This window comes from Melanotaenia boesemani, chromosome 18 (assembly GCF_017639745.1).
Source record: "Melanotaenia boesemani isolate fMelBoe1 chromosome 18, fMelBoe1.pri, whole genome shotgun sequence".
Lineage (NCBI taxonomy): Eukaryota > Metazoa > Chordata > Actinopteri > Atheriniformes > Melanotaeniidae > Melanotaenia > Melanotaenia boesemani.
The window spans coordinates 12,298,444-12,312,550 of NC_055699.1; the positions used below are offsets into that span (position 1 = coordinate 12,298,444).

General features: G+C 39.2%; 1 protein-coding gene across 2 annotated transcripts; it reads left to right on the top strand.

Annotated features, from left to right (window-relative positions):
• Positions 1 to 1,510: 1,510 nt before the first annotated feature.
• On the top strand, positions 1,511 to 13,437 carry plcd1a (phospholipase C, delta 1a). Of its 2 annotated transcripts, none has more exons than XM_041968726.1 (15): positions 1,511 to 1,671; positions 5,143 to 5,301; positions 8,526 to 8,754; positions 8,844 to 8,973; positions 9,100 to 9,328; positions 9,441 to 9,642; positions 9,863 to 10,007; positions 10,139 to 10,291; positions 11,350 to 11,499; positions 11,592 to 11,748; positions 11,830 to 11,946; positions 12,040 to 12,218; positions 12,439 to 12,574; positions 12,677 to 12,826; positions 13,150 to 13,437. In XM_041968726.1, exons 1-15 carry the CDS (start codon positions 1,641 to 1,643, stop codon positions 13,245 to 13,247), a joined length of 2,265 nt encoding a protein of 754 aa, XP_041824660.1. In that variant the 5' UTR covers positions 1,511 to 1,640; the 3' UTR covers positions 13,248 to 13,437. The 2 variants fall into 2 exon arrangements, with proteins under 2 accessions (XP_041824660.1, XP_041824659.1); XM_041968725.1 differs by lacking the exon at positions 1,511 to 1,671 and adding an exon at positions 2,306 to 2,482.
• Positions 13,438 to 14,107: the final 670 nt, after the last annotated feature.

Sequence of the window (14,107 nt, forward strand, 5' to 3'; positions counted from 1 at the left end):
CAGCTCTTCCTTGAGTCCTTGGCATTTCTCTCGTTTCTCATGTTCCTTTTTCCTGATATTTCCATTGTTGGGGATGGCTACATCAATCACTACGGCTTTCCTTTGCTGCTTAGCAACAATCACAACGTCAGGTTCTCTGTCCACCATTTTGTCGGTCTGTATCTGGAAGTCCCACAGGATTTTAGCCCTCTCATTTTCCACAACTTTGGAAGGTGTTTCCCACTGTGACCTAGGGATCTCCAGTCCATATTCTTCACAGATGTTTCTGTACACTATGACTAGATGGTTATGGCGTTTCATGTATTCTTTGCCTGCAAGTATCTTGCACCCTGCTGTGAGGTGCTGGATGGTTTCATAGGCCTCTTTGCACAGCCTGCACCTGGGGTCCTGCCTGGTGTGGTAGATCTGGGCCCTGATTGCTCTGGGACACAAGGCTTGCTCCTGTGCTGCCATGATTAGCGCCTTTGTACTATCCTTTAGTCCAGCCCTCTCTAGCCATTGGTAGGACTTGTTTAGCTATCGGTCAGTGGTACATCCCATGCAGGGGCTTGTCCTCCAATGATGGTTCCCCCATTTCATTCCCCTCCAGGTTCCATTGCCTGAGGATTCACTCAGTGCTTCACCCCTTGGGACCATGTTCCTCATGTATTCATGAAGTTTGGATGTTTCACCTTGGATAGTGGCCTTCATACTCACTAGTCCTCTGCCTCTAGACACTGGATTTGGGGTGGAACCCTCCATGCATGGTGAACAGCTTCCATGTTTTAACATTTGTGGTCTGAACTTCCTCCTTTGGCCAGCTTATTATCCCAGCAGGTATCCGATCACTGGTAGGGCATAGCTGTTAATCATCACATCCTCTGCAAACTTGTCAGAAGGAGTTCATACAGGACAAATGGGCGAACACTGATTATATAGACTAGCAAAGATTTGTCAAAGCTCTGATATACATTCACGTTCAAATAATGAAGATGAGTCTCTATATCCAAAGCAAAAACTCAGTATGGGCTACGCTCATTGGCCTGCTTTGTTTAGTTGAAATTACGCTTAATGTACAGATTAATGTCTCAGCTGCTGTCAGTAGATTTTCATGGTGTAAGAATCTTAGTTATTTCAGTAACAATGACTGCAGTGTTGCTGTAATGTGTGATGATGAAAATAGTAAGTAGATGCAAAAAGGTGAGACGTAGAAGTAAAGAAAATCATTCTTAAACTGTTGGGAGACCATAGAAAAAAAATAATAATAATCATTTAAAAAATTATTGTAACACAAAAAAGCTTCAATTCATGACTTCTTTATGAAGATTTACACTGGTTGAGTGTTTGTTTTTTGTAAACCTTTCTTGGTAAAATTCCTTCTAAAGGTGTAGCCTCCACTGGCAGGCAGGGAGCTGACTGAAAGTCATGAGAGCAGACAGAAACAGTGGTATACTTGTCAGACCGGTGTCCCGGTGGGTGTGGACTATTTGGTACATAAGAGCCAAGGGGTAGGGGTTGGTATTAAGTCTTCACTGTGTGTGTCAGCTTGGAGAGGGGCACACAGGATAAAACGTGAAGCTTTGTGACTGGGATAAATCCACAAACAGAACTTGGAAGGAGAAAACCTCTATGCATGGTGATTTATTTAAACTGGAATCAGAATGGAACAAAATGGCAATACTGGGAGACATGGTGAGTTTGTCAGTGAAACAGGATACAAATTTACTGCCTCGTCACTTTTATATAAAGTCATCCTGCAGGTTTCATTTAAATTTATCTTCTGGGGAAGGAGACTATTCTTCGTGTCAATGTGAAAAATTTTTTTTCCATCAGAAAGACAGCAACATAATTATTTTATTCTTCATGTTAAATGTGGACAATTAAATCAGTGCCTAGAAATACTAGAGTTTGTTTCTGGCATTACACAATTCCCACTTTCTTGTCCATGGGTTATGTTTTGTTTTCTCAGTTATTTTTAAACCACAAAACAGATTTGAAAATAGACATGCAATCTTTATCTTATCTACAATCACTTTAAGATGTGTTTCGAGGAAAAATTACCCCTTTTGAATCTTTTATTTTCCCACACGGGGGCGATATTTCACAGATCAAGATTTTTGAGGCTTGAACGACAACGTAGCCCAAATTAACGTGATTTTTTTATTTATTTTAGAAACAGAGAGAGCGACTTTTGTAGCAGAATCTATTTTGAAATGAATTTTCTTCTTCTTTTTTTTTCCTCCATGGAATAAAACCGCTATAACTGAGTAATGCATGTTTAGACCCGCCCCACGAGGGGAGAAACTACGTGGTGTCTGTCCCGTTTCGACACATAGTTCACTTTAAACGTCGACTAGACATAGTTTTTTTTTTTAAACAGAAAATAAAAAGTTAGTCCGGATAATGTCTTGTTTACAGAAACGTCTTAAGAAGACAAACTCTGAGGAACAAGCTTTTCAGGAACACCTGAAAAAAGTTGCGCAGGATAATGGCACGCGCTTAGGTGAGTCGGCTCCGAAGGGGCAATAAAAATACCTGAGGCACGGCGTGTTAGATTGTTTTGCCAACATAAGCAGGGGTGCGCGTGCGCACTATATTTGGATAACCTGGATTTCAGAAGGGATTTGGAATCTTAATAATCGTTTGTAAACCTCGCGGGATTATCTCGCATGTTTGTGTTGCTTGGAGTGAAATATTTGAGTTCGTGTTTCTTGCACTGGGCTTTAAAATACTGTTAACATCTCCTGTGGGCGTGTTTTTCTTTCTTTCTTGCTTTCTTACTTATTTACATACTTACTTACTTACTTACTTACTTAGTTACTTACTTACTTACTTCAGTGATGGTAACCCATGTGCTGCTGAGCATTGCTGATGTGTTGCTGATATTAAAATGAAACGTATGCCATGTCTTTCAAATGAGGGGGACAAACATGTGGGTGATTACGTAACTCAGGGGAAAATCCTCACTTGTAGAAATTATTTCCCGGCACATTTGACATCTTGAAAGAGTTGATAGCCGAAAGGATCAAACAAAAGCTGACATTATCTTATCTTACTGAGACCAGATCCTCATTCTTTGAGGAAGACAAGCTCAAAAAAGAGGTAGAGTTTAACATAACCTTCATCAGACTCTGTAACAAGATGTCAGGTGCTAGATCTGTGAGGTTTATAAATGAGATAGTACATTATTTACTTCTACTGCACATGAAGGACTCTAAACAACCAAAAATCTATTTCAATCTCCAAAATGGCTTTTAGTTACTTATAAATAAAACATTAAAAAGCAAAGAATTGGAGAATTGTGTTTTTTTTTTTGTCAAACTCCTCGTATTCCTGTTTTCTAAGAAGTATCCTTCCAGATCATTTCACCTAAATCCTTGGAATTTTTTCATGCCCCAGCTTGCCTCACATGGTGTAAACATACTGCAAATAAAGATCTTTCTCACGTCTTAGAATAATTACTCAGCTTACTAGGGAGTGGCGCTAATCAGAGACATACACTACTTTTATGAGATAAAGCTTGTTGGTGACTTAAACATCCTCCTCTGCATGGTAATGGGATTTTCAGACAAATCTAAGCTGCCACGTTCACACCAGCCATTAAAAAGAAAATCTGAGTAGAGGTGGTGTGGAAACCTCTGTGTCTTATCCTCCTCTCTGTCTGCAGAGACCAGAAGCTCATAAATAACCTCTGTGTACAATTTCTGGAAAAAATGTCTGTAATGTTGCGACTCTACCCACAAGCCTCACACACTCCCAAAACAGTTGTAGTCAGTGCTTTCTCCTCAGATGCCCTCAGCTCACTACTGAGTGTTATTCATTGTTATAGAGTGCTTTATAATGAATTATAATTTTAAGCTCCTGGGCAGCTTGCAGCCTCACAAACACTTTAAAGTTTGAAAAAAATGAGCTAAGACACTCTTTCCAGAAAGCCATGATCAGCATTTTGCCTCACTTCAATGACAACTCTGTCAGCTTGTTTTCTGCAGCTGAGCACAGAAAAACAGGTAATATTGGAAAAAATTAAAGGGCTGGCAAGACTGTACATGTTGGCGTATTTACGATCTCAATTTTACACAGACTCAAGTGTTGCTTGAAAAAACGAACCAACCATTGAAATCATTTTAACAACAGGAATTGTATGCATTTTACTTACTTCACACGGAAACATTCAATATAACTGCCTAACTAGCATTAAGCTGTGGTGCTTGCGGCTTTCTAAAGTGAGTTCCAAGGTATTTAGAGCAAACTATATTTTTTACCTGTACATACAGGTATAGAAAAACTGGATGTTTCTTTGTCAGCTGGTGTACATTACTGCCATACATCAGGACTCCAAAAATCAACTGCAACTGGCTTCTTAGCTAATTTACATGATATTTTGTTTGTAAATTTTAAACATTGGCTATCATACTGATTACTGTTTTAAATTTAGAAACAGATGTCACTAAGAAGTACGGCTATAGCCTCTTGTGGCTTAATCGTTAGGACCAGAATTAAGTAGTTAGGCTCAAGTAATTTATTGATTCAGCAGGGGTGGCCAGCATCAGTCCTCAAGAGCCACGATTCTGCAGGTTTTCCATGCATCCCTGCACCAACACACCTGACTCAAATTAAATGGATCCAACAGCCTATAAGGATCTGCACAATGACTCATTAGTTTAAGTCAGGTGTGTCAGTGCAGGGATGCATGGAAAACCTGCAGGATTGTGGCTCTCGAGGACTGACGTTGGCCACCCCTGGATTAATGCATATCTCATATCATGCAAACAAAGATATAGAGGGATAAAAACATCTGTCCACTACATGTTCACAAGCCATTTTTTTAAAAGAGGCCCAATATTAAGACTTATCTTTATTAGTGAGTGACTCATCTGTGAATGTAATGTCAGGACCAAACTGAGACAGGCCAGGTAACTTCCAACCCCTGGACCTTATTGCTCATATATGCACAGAAACAAGTCATAAGTGCTGGTGAGCATATATATATATATATATGTGTGTGTGTATGTGTGTGTGCCTGTGTACAACATGAAACATGTCTGCAACAAAATGATCTTTCATATTTTCTTTCAGTTTGTTTCATACCTGATCAGTGTATTTAACACATTTTGAATTCATATCACTCGTGTGATTTGTGTGATTTTGTGCCCATGTCTTCAGGTCTGAAAGGAGATCCTGATCTTCGGTTCCTGCAGGCTGGTGGGGAGCTGATTAAGGTTTGTTCAAGCTCCTGGAAGAAGGGCCGCTTCTACAGGCTGCAGGAAGACTGCAGGACCTTTTGGTATGACTCTAAGAAGACATTCAAAGGAGACCAGACGTGTGAGTGTCACCATCTTTCAGGCATCATGTTTTTAGTTGTTAGAAATTTTGTATGAGTGTATTGAAGTAACAGAATGCACACAAATAAGAGAAGCCTTGAACTTTAGATTACACATTGGGCCAGTACAGCCCACTCCTTCTCTAAACTGCACAGCCTTTTGCTATCATTCTGTCAACTTGGAGCTGTCCACGTAGATCTAAACAATAGCTTCTTGCCTTACAGGATTCACACAAACACACCCTTTTAATCACTTGAACTGTGGGAAGTATGTGAGAACTTTTACAGATACTGTGGCATAGCCAAAGTCAGACTGGAAACATCCTGCATTTATCCTGCTTACGTTTATTCATGTGTGTGAGAGATTTTTTTTATTTGATTCCTGGTTTAAGCATGTGTTGTCTGGGTGTGAATATATATGTCCTCTGGATCCTTGGTAGCTCAGGTTTCCCTCGATTCCAGAAACAGCTACTGCTGCCAGGGCTGATAACCTCTGCCCCAATCCTGAGATCGTGAACAAACACAGAGGGTCTGGTTTTAACGTAACCACAACTGCTTAGAGATGTGTCCAGGGTTCACAGGCATTTCCTTGTTTACGGAAATGAGTCGCATGCTTTATTGCTTTCCTGTGTGTGAGAGTAAGACAGAATTACCAATCATTTTTGGTTAAGTTGAGAGAGTGGGAGGACAGCGTCTATTGTTTTTAGTCTACTTCCAGGTAAACAAAAAGGCTACCTGTTTGTCTGAAGGAGAAAGTTAGCTAGTTGTAACTTCAATCTGTATTTCATACATTGCTGCTGACTTCTTACTCATGTATTCCACCACTTACTCCTCAGTTTGACTGAGATTTGGCCTTCCACTCTATGACAAGATTTATCTCAAGATGTTCACTATCTCATGCTAGTCAAACAGGTCTTTGTAGTAGAGATGACGTCTTCAGACTTTCAACTAAATACTATTTCTGGGCTCACATCCGAATAAATGAAAAGGTTTCTGATTCCTAAACATGTATTCTGCAATGTTTTTCTCCACTGTATTTTAACATCATACAGTAGTCAAAGCTGATTTTAACCTGCTGTCACAGTTTGTACACAATAATATTGCTAGCTCAACCCCCAGCCAAGAAACCCGCTAACAATAAGTTCTTGTTTGCTTCATAACTTTGGAGAAAAGAGTTTCACAAACAGCAGCATGAACTTTGTCAGGTCATCACAATTCACCCTTTGTGTAATATTTTCTCTGGTATTCAAGCAATGCCTGTGTGACGTGGATGACATGACTATGATCTTGTGGTCAGTATATCCAGATAGGATCCTCTTAATCAGTCCTATTTTGCAACTTCTGTGTTTGTCTGTTGTGATACAATTAATGTGCAATCACAGATTAACCTGAGACTCTGAGAGACACTGTGAGAGCTGAGACAACTGAGACATGTTTCGCCAGTCTGCCACCTCGGTGTTTCTCTTGTCTGACCTTTGCATTCATCCCTCCCAAAACAGTTTCTGATTCTCAGAGGAACAATTGTTGCTCTTCATTAGGCCCTTGGGGCATAAGGAAAACTGTGATTGTAGCCTAGCTACACATGGCCTGTTAGCTAAGCTTTTAGTCTTTGGTGTTTTGTTACCAGTGTTAGGTTGTTGCCATTTAGCATGATTACATCATGCAAGGCAGTGCATGCTCTTCCGAGCATTAAGCTGCTCTACAATAGAGCCGGCCTACAATGTATGGGCAGAAACAGGCTGCATGTGCAGAGACCTTAAGCATATGCTGCTTTTGTCTGGGTGATAAATATAAAACATTCTCAGACAGAGAAATGTAATCTATAGTACGTTTACCTGCCCATGTGCTGCACAAGTAATCTAGTATATAAGACAAGGACAACAAGACATGGCATCAAACTCTTGTAAAGCGCTATAATAACATTTCTGAGGGATTTTTGGGGGGTTTGCAAAAGAATTTAAGCATTTAGTGGATAACAAGAAAATAAAGTATAAGAGACCTTCTCTCAATCTTTAAAGGATTATAAGCATTAAGACTGTTTAGGCAAAAAATTGCTTAATTTTGTTTTAATAAACAAGTTTTTGTAATATTTGCTGGACTTTTAGGCAGAAGTCGGCTTATTCTTTTTCTTTTTGGATTCTTTTTTTGATCACTTCCATAAATTGATATTGACAAACTGCCTATAAGAGTGTATATGATTTAATGTAAAATAAAAAATCTGAGGTTGTTCACTGCTGTGGGATATTTTATAATATTCTGGCTGAGGCGATATGTTTTAACTCTTTTCTCTTTTAAGGGACCCTTTGTAATGAGCCAGTCTACTCTACTTGAAATGGTTAGGAATTATGGGATGTGAGGCAGCTCCTAATAATTTGTTTTAGGTGTCTAAGATGAAAATAGCACATAGGCCAAAATCACCCCCAATTCTGCATTCCTCATCAACCCGAATTTTGCATAATTTTACTCAGTGTTGTAGTTTTAAGGCCTGCAGCATTACAGTTGAGGTTCAATCTCACCTCTATTTTAAGCTTAAAACAATTTCTTTCAGTTAAAAAAAAACCCTGATGCACTTTGTACTGATTACTCAGTACCAAAAAGCAGTCTAACAAAGTTACTGACCATCTGACCAACACAGTGGAGTATTTTGTAGCCAAAAAAAGCAGCTTCAGGTGCTTGAAAACATAATTAAATTTGAATGCTGGTGCTTTTCTTTTCAGCTGATTGTGTAAACAGGCAGCTGTTTGCTAGCAAAGCCTTACTTTATGTTCAGTTGTGCCACTATAGCCCTGAACAGTTTTTACCAAAGACATTTGAGTGAAGGCCACTCAAGGGAGCTATCACACAAAGACAAAACCCTTCCTGTAGATAACACACAAAAACAGCCTCTGTTACAACAAGATACTGACATAACATTTAGTGCTAGCAGCACAGCTAATAGATATTTCTAACACACTGCAGATCTGCAAGTATGAGACAGCTTTTGTTTTATTAGTTAAAGTCTGAATAACATTAAAAATGTGCTGAATATGATAGCAAGTTGTATTACAAGAAAATGGGTACAGCTGATCTACTTTGTTTTCACTTTCTGCTAAGGGGTTCATAGTGAGTCATGACTTTTTTTTTCCAAGCACATTGAAGCATTGTTTCTACTTATTATAGTTTTTCTACTTACTCTAGTTTTTCTTAAATTAATCCCTGATCTGAATTTCCTGGTCTCCCCAAACAGTTTCTATTGATGATATCGAATCAGTGCGCAAGGGTCGTCAGTCTGAGGGACTTAAAAAGTATACTGACCCCAGTGATGAAGAGCAGTGCTTCTCCATCTTCTTCAAAGGACACAAGAAGAATCTTGATCTGATGGCGACTTCCGAGGAGTCGGCAAATCGATGGGTCTCCAGCCTGGAGAAGCACATAAACAACATGCGCAACCTCAACCACCAACAGAAGAGCGAGCAGTATCCTTTATTTCAGTCGGTATATTTGCCTTTTTGTTTTTTCTTTTTTCTTCTTTTGTGGAAACCAAATCCTTATATCTGAATGTCAGTTGGATCATCAGCTGTATGCGCAAAGCAGACAAGAACCATGACAACATGATGAATCTAAAGGAGCTGAAGCACTTCCTCCGACAGATCAATATTGATGTGAATGACACCTATGCGGAACAACTTTTTAAGGTGAGCCTCTGTCAGAGAATACATCCAGCACATCTCCTTATAAAATAAAACAAATGCCCATAAAATGTATGGTTAATCAGATATATATATATATTTTCTGTCTGAATGTCTCAATTTGCTGCACAGAAATGTGATACGTCAAAATCAGGTACCCTGGAAGACGACGAGATCAAGCAATTCTATGACCTACTGACATACCGAGAGGAAATAGATGTGATCTATAGGAAGTATGCTCAAACGGAGGGTCAGATGAGCACCAGAGACTTCATGAACTTCCTGCTGAATGAGCAAAGAGAGCAGGTGACCATCGAGCATGCTCAAAAGCTGATTGAGAAATACGAGGTGGATGGAACAGGTAGTTAACTCTGAACAGGATCTCTAAAGATGTCATGCTTCACTAGGCTTAACTTTGCTCTGCAGATGTGGTTCTTGGAATGTTCATTGTTTGTGTTTGTTCATCCTCACAGCAATCAAGAAAAAGCACATGACCAAAGATGGCTTTCTGATGTACCTGCAGCATGAGGATGAATCCATCTTCAACCCAGCACACAAAAATGTGTATCAGGACATGAGCCAACCCCTCAATCATTATTTTATCTCCTCCTCTCATAACACTTACCTGATGGAAGACCAACTTAAAGGGCCAAGCAGCACAGAGGCTTACATTAAGTAAGAACTTTTAAATGTTACATGATAAAAAAACAAAATCAAATAACATTACCTGTAAAATGCAGCTTGAGAGGGATATTTTTGCCCATTTATTTAATTGTTTTTATGTTTTCATAGACATAGACATGTATGTAAAGTACTTTATACTGTACAAAAGTATCATGTTAGTGAGGTATGAATTAAAGAGAACCAGTGGTCGATAACTTTTCTGTCCTTGCAGAGCGCTGATGAAGAGCTGCCGCTGCGTGGAGCTGGACTGTTGGGACGGAGCCAACGGTGAGCCTGTTATTTATCATGGCTACACGCTCACATCCAAAGTGCTCTTCAAAGATGTCATCAAAGCCATCAAAGACTACGCCTTCAAAGTATGTGAGATACTGTATATCACTTGTACGAAAAAATGCTGATCTCAGTAAATGCATTGTATCTCCAGTATTTTACTAAAAAAAAAAAAAAACAAACTCTGTATCTTTAAATCTTTTCCTCTGTTTCCCAGACATCTGACTACCCAGTGATTCTGTCCCTGGAGAACCACTGCACAGTGGACCAACAGAAGCTCATGGCCCATCACTTGATCTCTATCCTGGGGGATGCTTTGGTCACAAAGCCCTTGGGCACCACCATGCCCACTAACTTCCCCTCACCTGAGGTGTGTAATCTTAAATCCAAACTCTCTGAAACATCACGTTACAGTCACTGTGCAGTGCCTTGCTATAAACACCCTCTAAAATAAGCACCAAACGGAGACCACTCATTAAAATTCCTTTTTAAGTTAATTAACCACTATGCCAGATTTTTCACTTTCCTGTTTACTTGACTGAAAGGAAGCTAATGAGATTAAAAACACGCCCTTGTTACGTGATCAGTAAATACCACATAATCAAAGCAGAAATAGCTTTTTTCTCATTGTACATGCATCAGTAGCATAACAACATTTTACATTAATTCCTAATTAAGTTTTTAGTAGCTTTGGTCACATGTTTTATATATGCATCTATGAAACCCTCTGGAGACATTTTTGGCAACTGGAATCTGAATTTTATGTGAACTGGGCTTAGTTGTGGTCCACAGGAATGCTAGCAATGCACTCTGCAGCTTGCATCAATTTAGTCTTTTCTTTCTTTTTTTTCCTGAAACAAAGGGGTGTTTTTCTCAGTAATTTAAGCCATTCTTACACCCCTCTTCTTGTTTTCTTCTAAAAAATCTGAGTAGTGCTTTTTGTTCCATTTCAGTCTCCTCCAAGACAAAGGCTAAGGCAGAGGAGTGAGACGAACACTACCAGGTCTGGTTACATAAAACCTGGTGGAGAGCAAGTCTAGTCAAAGAACCCACTAAAATTAAATGATCGCTTTCTTTAAAATTGCAGTAAACTGGTCTTAGCTGAGGATGAACTGTCCATGTTTTTTTCCACTTTGTAGCCCTTGCTGCAGCCTTTAGCTCAGGTCCTGTTTCTCTTAAAGTAACAGTAATCCTGTAAAAGTTTAAACAGAAAGCTTGCAGTTTTGCATTTTACAGATATATCTGCTCACATCATCATGAATTAAATATTAGCTCACCTTTATGATTATTTCTCTTAGTCAACATGAAAGAATCACTTTTTATTGCATTTACTAGAGACATCTATTCAAATTCCTATAAAAGAGAAATTTAAAACAGAGGAAATTTTGATAATAAATAAACATGAAAACAAATTTTGTGTTTGTGCAGGAGCTGAAAGGGAAGATCCTTATCAAAGGAAAGCGACTGAACAAACTGGATGCAGCCTTCACCAATGACAATAGCATAGAGGAAGACATAGTGTCTGAAGAGGACGAGGCTGCTGACTCTAAGGAGAACGATCAAAAAGCTAAGTCAAAGGTTTGTCAGATGCTTTGTACTCATTTGTAAATCTTTTCAAAGCTATTTTTTTATCAGATTTTTTGTTTGTTGATGTTATCATCTCATTTCAGAAATCAAAGATAAAACTTGCCAAAGAGCTGTCAGACATGGTCATCTACTGCAAGAGTGTCCACTTTAATGGCTTTGAACATGCCAGAGACAACCAGACCTTCTATGAAATGGCCTCTTTCAAGGAGAATAAAGCACTCAACCTGGCTGAGACCTCAGGTAAGCACAGCATCTGGCCTTACAGAGATGTCAGAGTTACACAACAAACACCAGCATATGGGTTTTAATGTGTTCCCACAGCCACCGCCTACATCCATCACAACATGGACAAACTCAGTCGGATCTACCCTGCTGGCTCCAGAACAGACTCATCCAACTATAATCCTGTGCCCATGTGGAACGTTGGCTGTCAGATCGGTATACTTTTATTATACATTATGTACATTCTGTTCAACTGCAGATTAAATGCAGAGTAGTGGTTTCACATACGCTCTGTGGCTTGGTTTTCAGTGGCATTGAACTTCCAGACTCCTTCCAAGGAGATGCAGCTAAATCAGGGAAGGTTTTATCCAAATGGCTTTTGTGGTTACATCCTGAAACCTGAATTCCAAAGAAATCCGTCTTCTCAGTTCAGTCCCAACAATCTCACCAATGGGCCCTGGCTAAAGCGGAAGATCTTTAATGTCATGGTGAGAGTTGGACCCTGAAATAGCTGTTTGTTTGGCTACGGTTCAATATAAGAATCTATAAAGATATTATAAAAATATTTGTAAAATTTTGTCTTACTTAAATATATTTAAAGTAGCAAGTTTAAAGGTGTACGTAAATGTTTGTTTTGCATTAAAAGTGATGAAAAAGTGCAATAGAAACAACTTAATTTTAGTGTCATCTTATTTCTGAACACAACAGGTGATCTCAGCTCAGCAGTTACCTAAACTCAACAAGGACAAAGAAAAATCCATCGTTGACCCTCTGGTGAGAGTGGAAATCTATGGGGTCCCACTCGACAATGCCAGCATGGAAACACACCACATTGACAACAATGGTGAGCATGCACATGCGCTGATAAGTTGAGCTCTTTTCAAAGTAAGTGTCAAACAGATATACAGAACATCAAAAGATCTGTCCTTCTGCTTCGTCCTTGCAGGATTCAACCCCACGTGGAATGAGCACTTACAGTTTCAGATTCATGTTCCAGAGCTGGCAATGGTGCGGTTTTTAGTGGAAGACTATGACTCATCATCCCAGAATGATTTCATTGGGCAATACTGTCTGCCACTCACCAGTGTCCAGAATGGTAAGAAGGTCAAACCGTGTGAGGAGCTGAGCAAGAGAAAGAGAGATGCAGCAGCTTATTAAAGCCAGATGTTAGGGTGAAATATTTATGAACTTGAGTAAAAATATTATTGAAATGGGTGAAAATTTATATTATAAAACTTTTACAAAGTGAAGATTTCTATTTTTTTTACATTGAACAATCAGATGTTTGAATCTTTAAAGCATCTTCAACAGCAACAAAGTTTTCAAGACAACCTCATTTCAGTCGCATGACTTTAGCTGTTGTACTCCCTTTTGTCTCTTGTTTGCTGACAGGGCTAACACTTACTTCCTTTTCTCCAGGATATCGCCATGTTCCGCTGCTTACCAAGAGAGGCGACCTCATCTCTTACGCTGGGCTGTTTGTGCATCTCATGCTCCTGGACGCTCCAGTAGATTAATGTGTGGGAAAACAGCCATGCTTGGAGGAACTATTTTGTCATCAGCCAAAGAACATCAGCTGCATATGGGGGTATTTTTCTATCTTTAATCAAGAGCTTAATTGTTTGCTTTGAGAGCAAGATGTCTGGTTTTCATGTTCAAATATCATCTTGCTGTCTCTCAAAACTCTGCTCTCACACTCAGAAAGTCCCTCTTGCTTTCAAATATATTGTTCTTCCTTTTAAAACTCAGACTTGGTCTCTTTCCCTCACACTCAGACACAGTCTCTGCTCTCTCAAAACTTCTGCTCTTGGATATTTTTTCCTCTCCCTCCCATGAGCCTTTGCGGTCAGGATATGTTGAGTTTTGAAAATAGCCCCGCCCCCTCTGACAGAAACGTAACATGTTGAGTTTTCTTTGCTAATCATTATTATTACACTGCACAATGTAGAAAACTATTAGAAACAATTTTTTTGTTTTATTAATTAGACACTGTTATATAAAACATACTTAGTCACTACTAAAAAGTTTATGTTCAAACAAAATCTGGGCAAAGAGCCTGAAGTCGATAAAACAAGTGCACCCTGAAGAAGGTGAGTACGATTTGCTTGAAATATCTCGTATTCTATTGGCTGGAGGAGGTTTGACAGACAGCTCTTTCTGCAACCCAAGAGAGAGGAAAAAATATCCAATATCCGCTCTTGATTAAAGATAGAAAAATACCCCCATAGCTGCAGTCTTGCAGTTGTCTGTGATACTTTCTTCACTGTATAATTTATACTTTTTTTCTAACAGGCAGTTTGAAAGATCCTGTACAGGAACAAAGCAAGAATGAATGAAAATGTGGGCGACACAGCAGTTTAGGAATTATTGAAAGGCC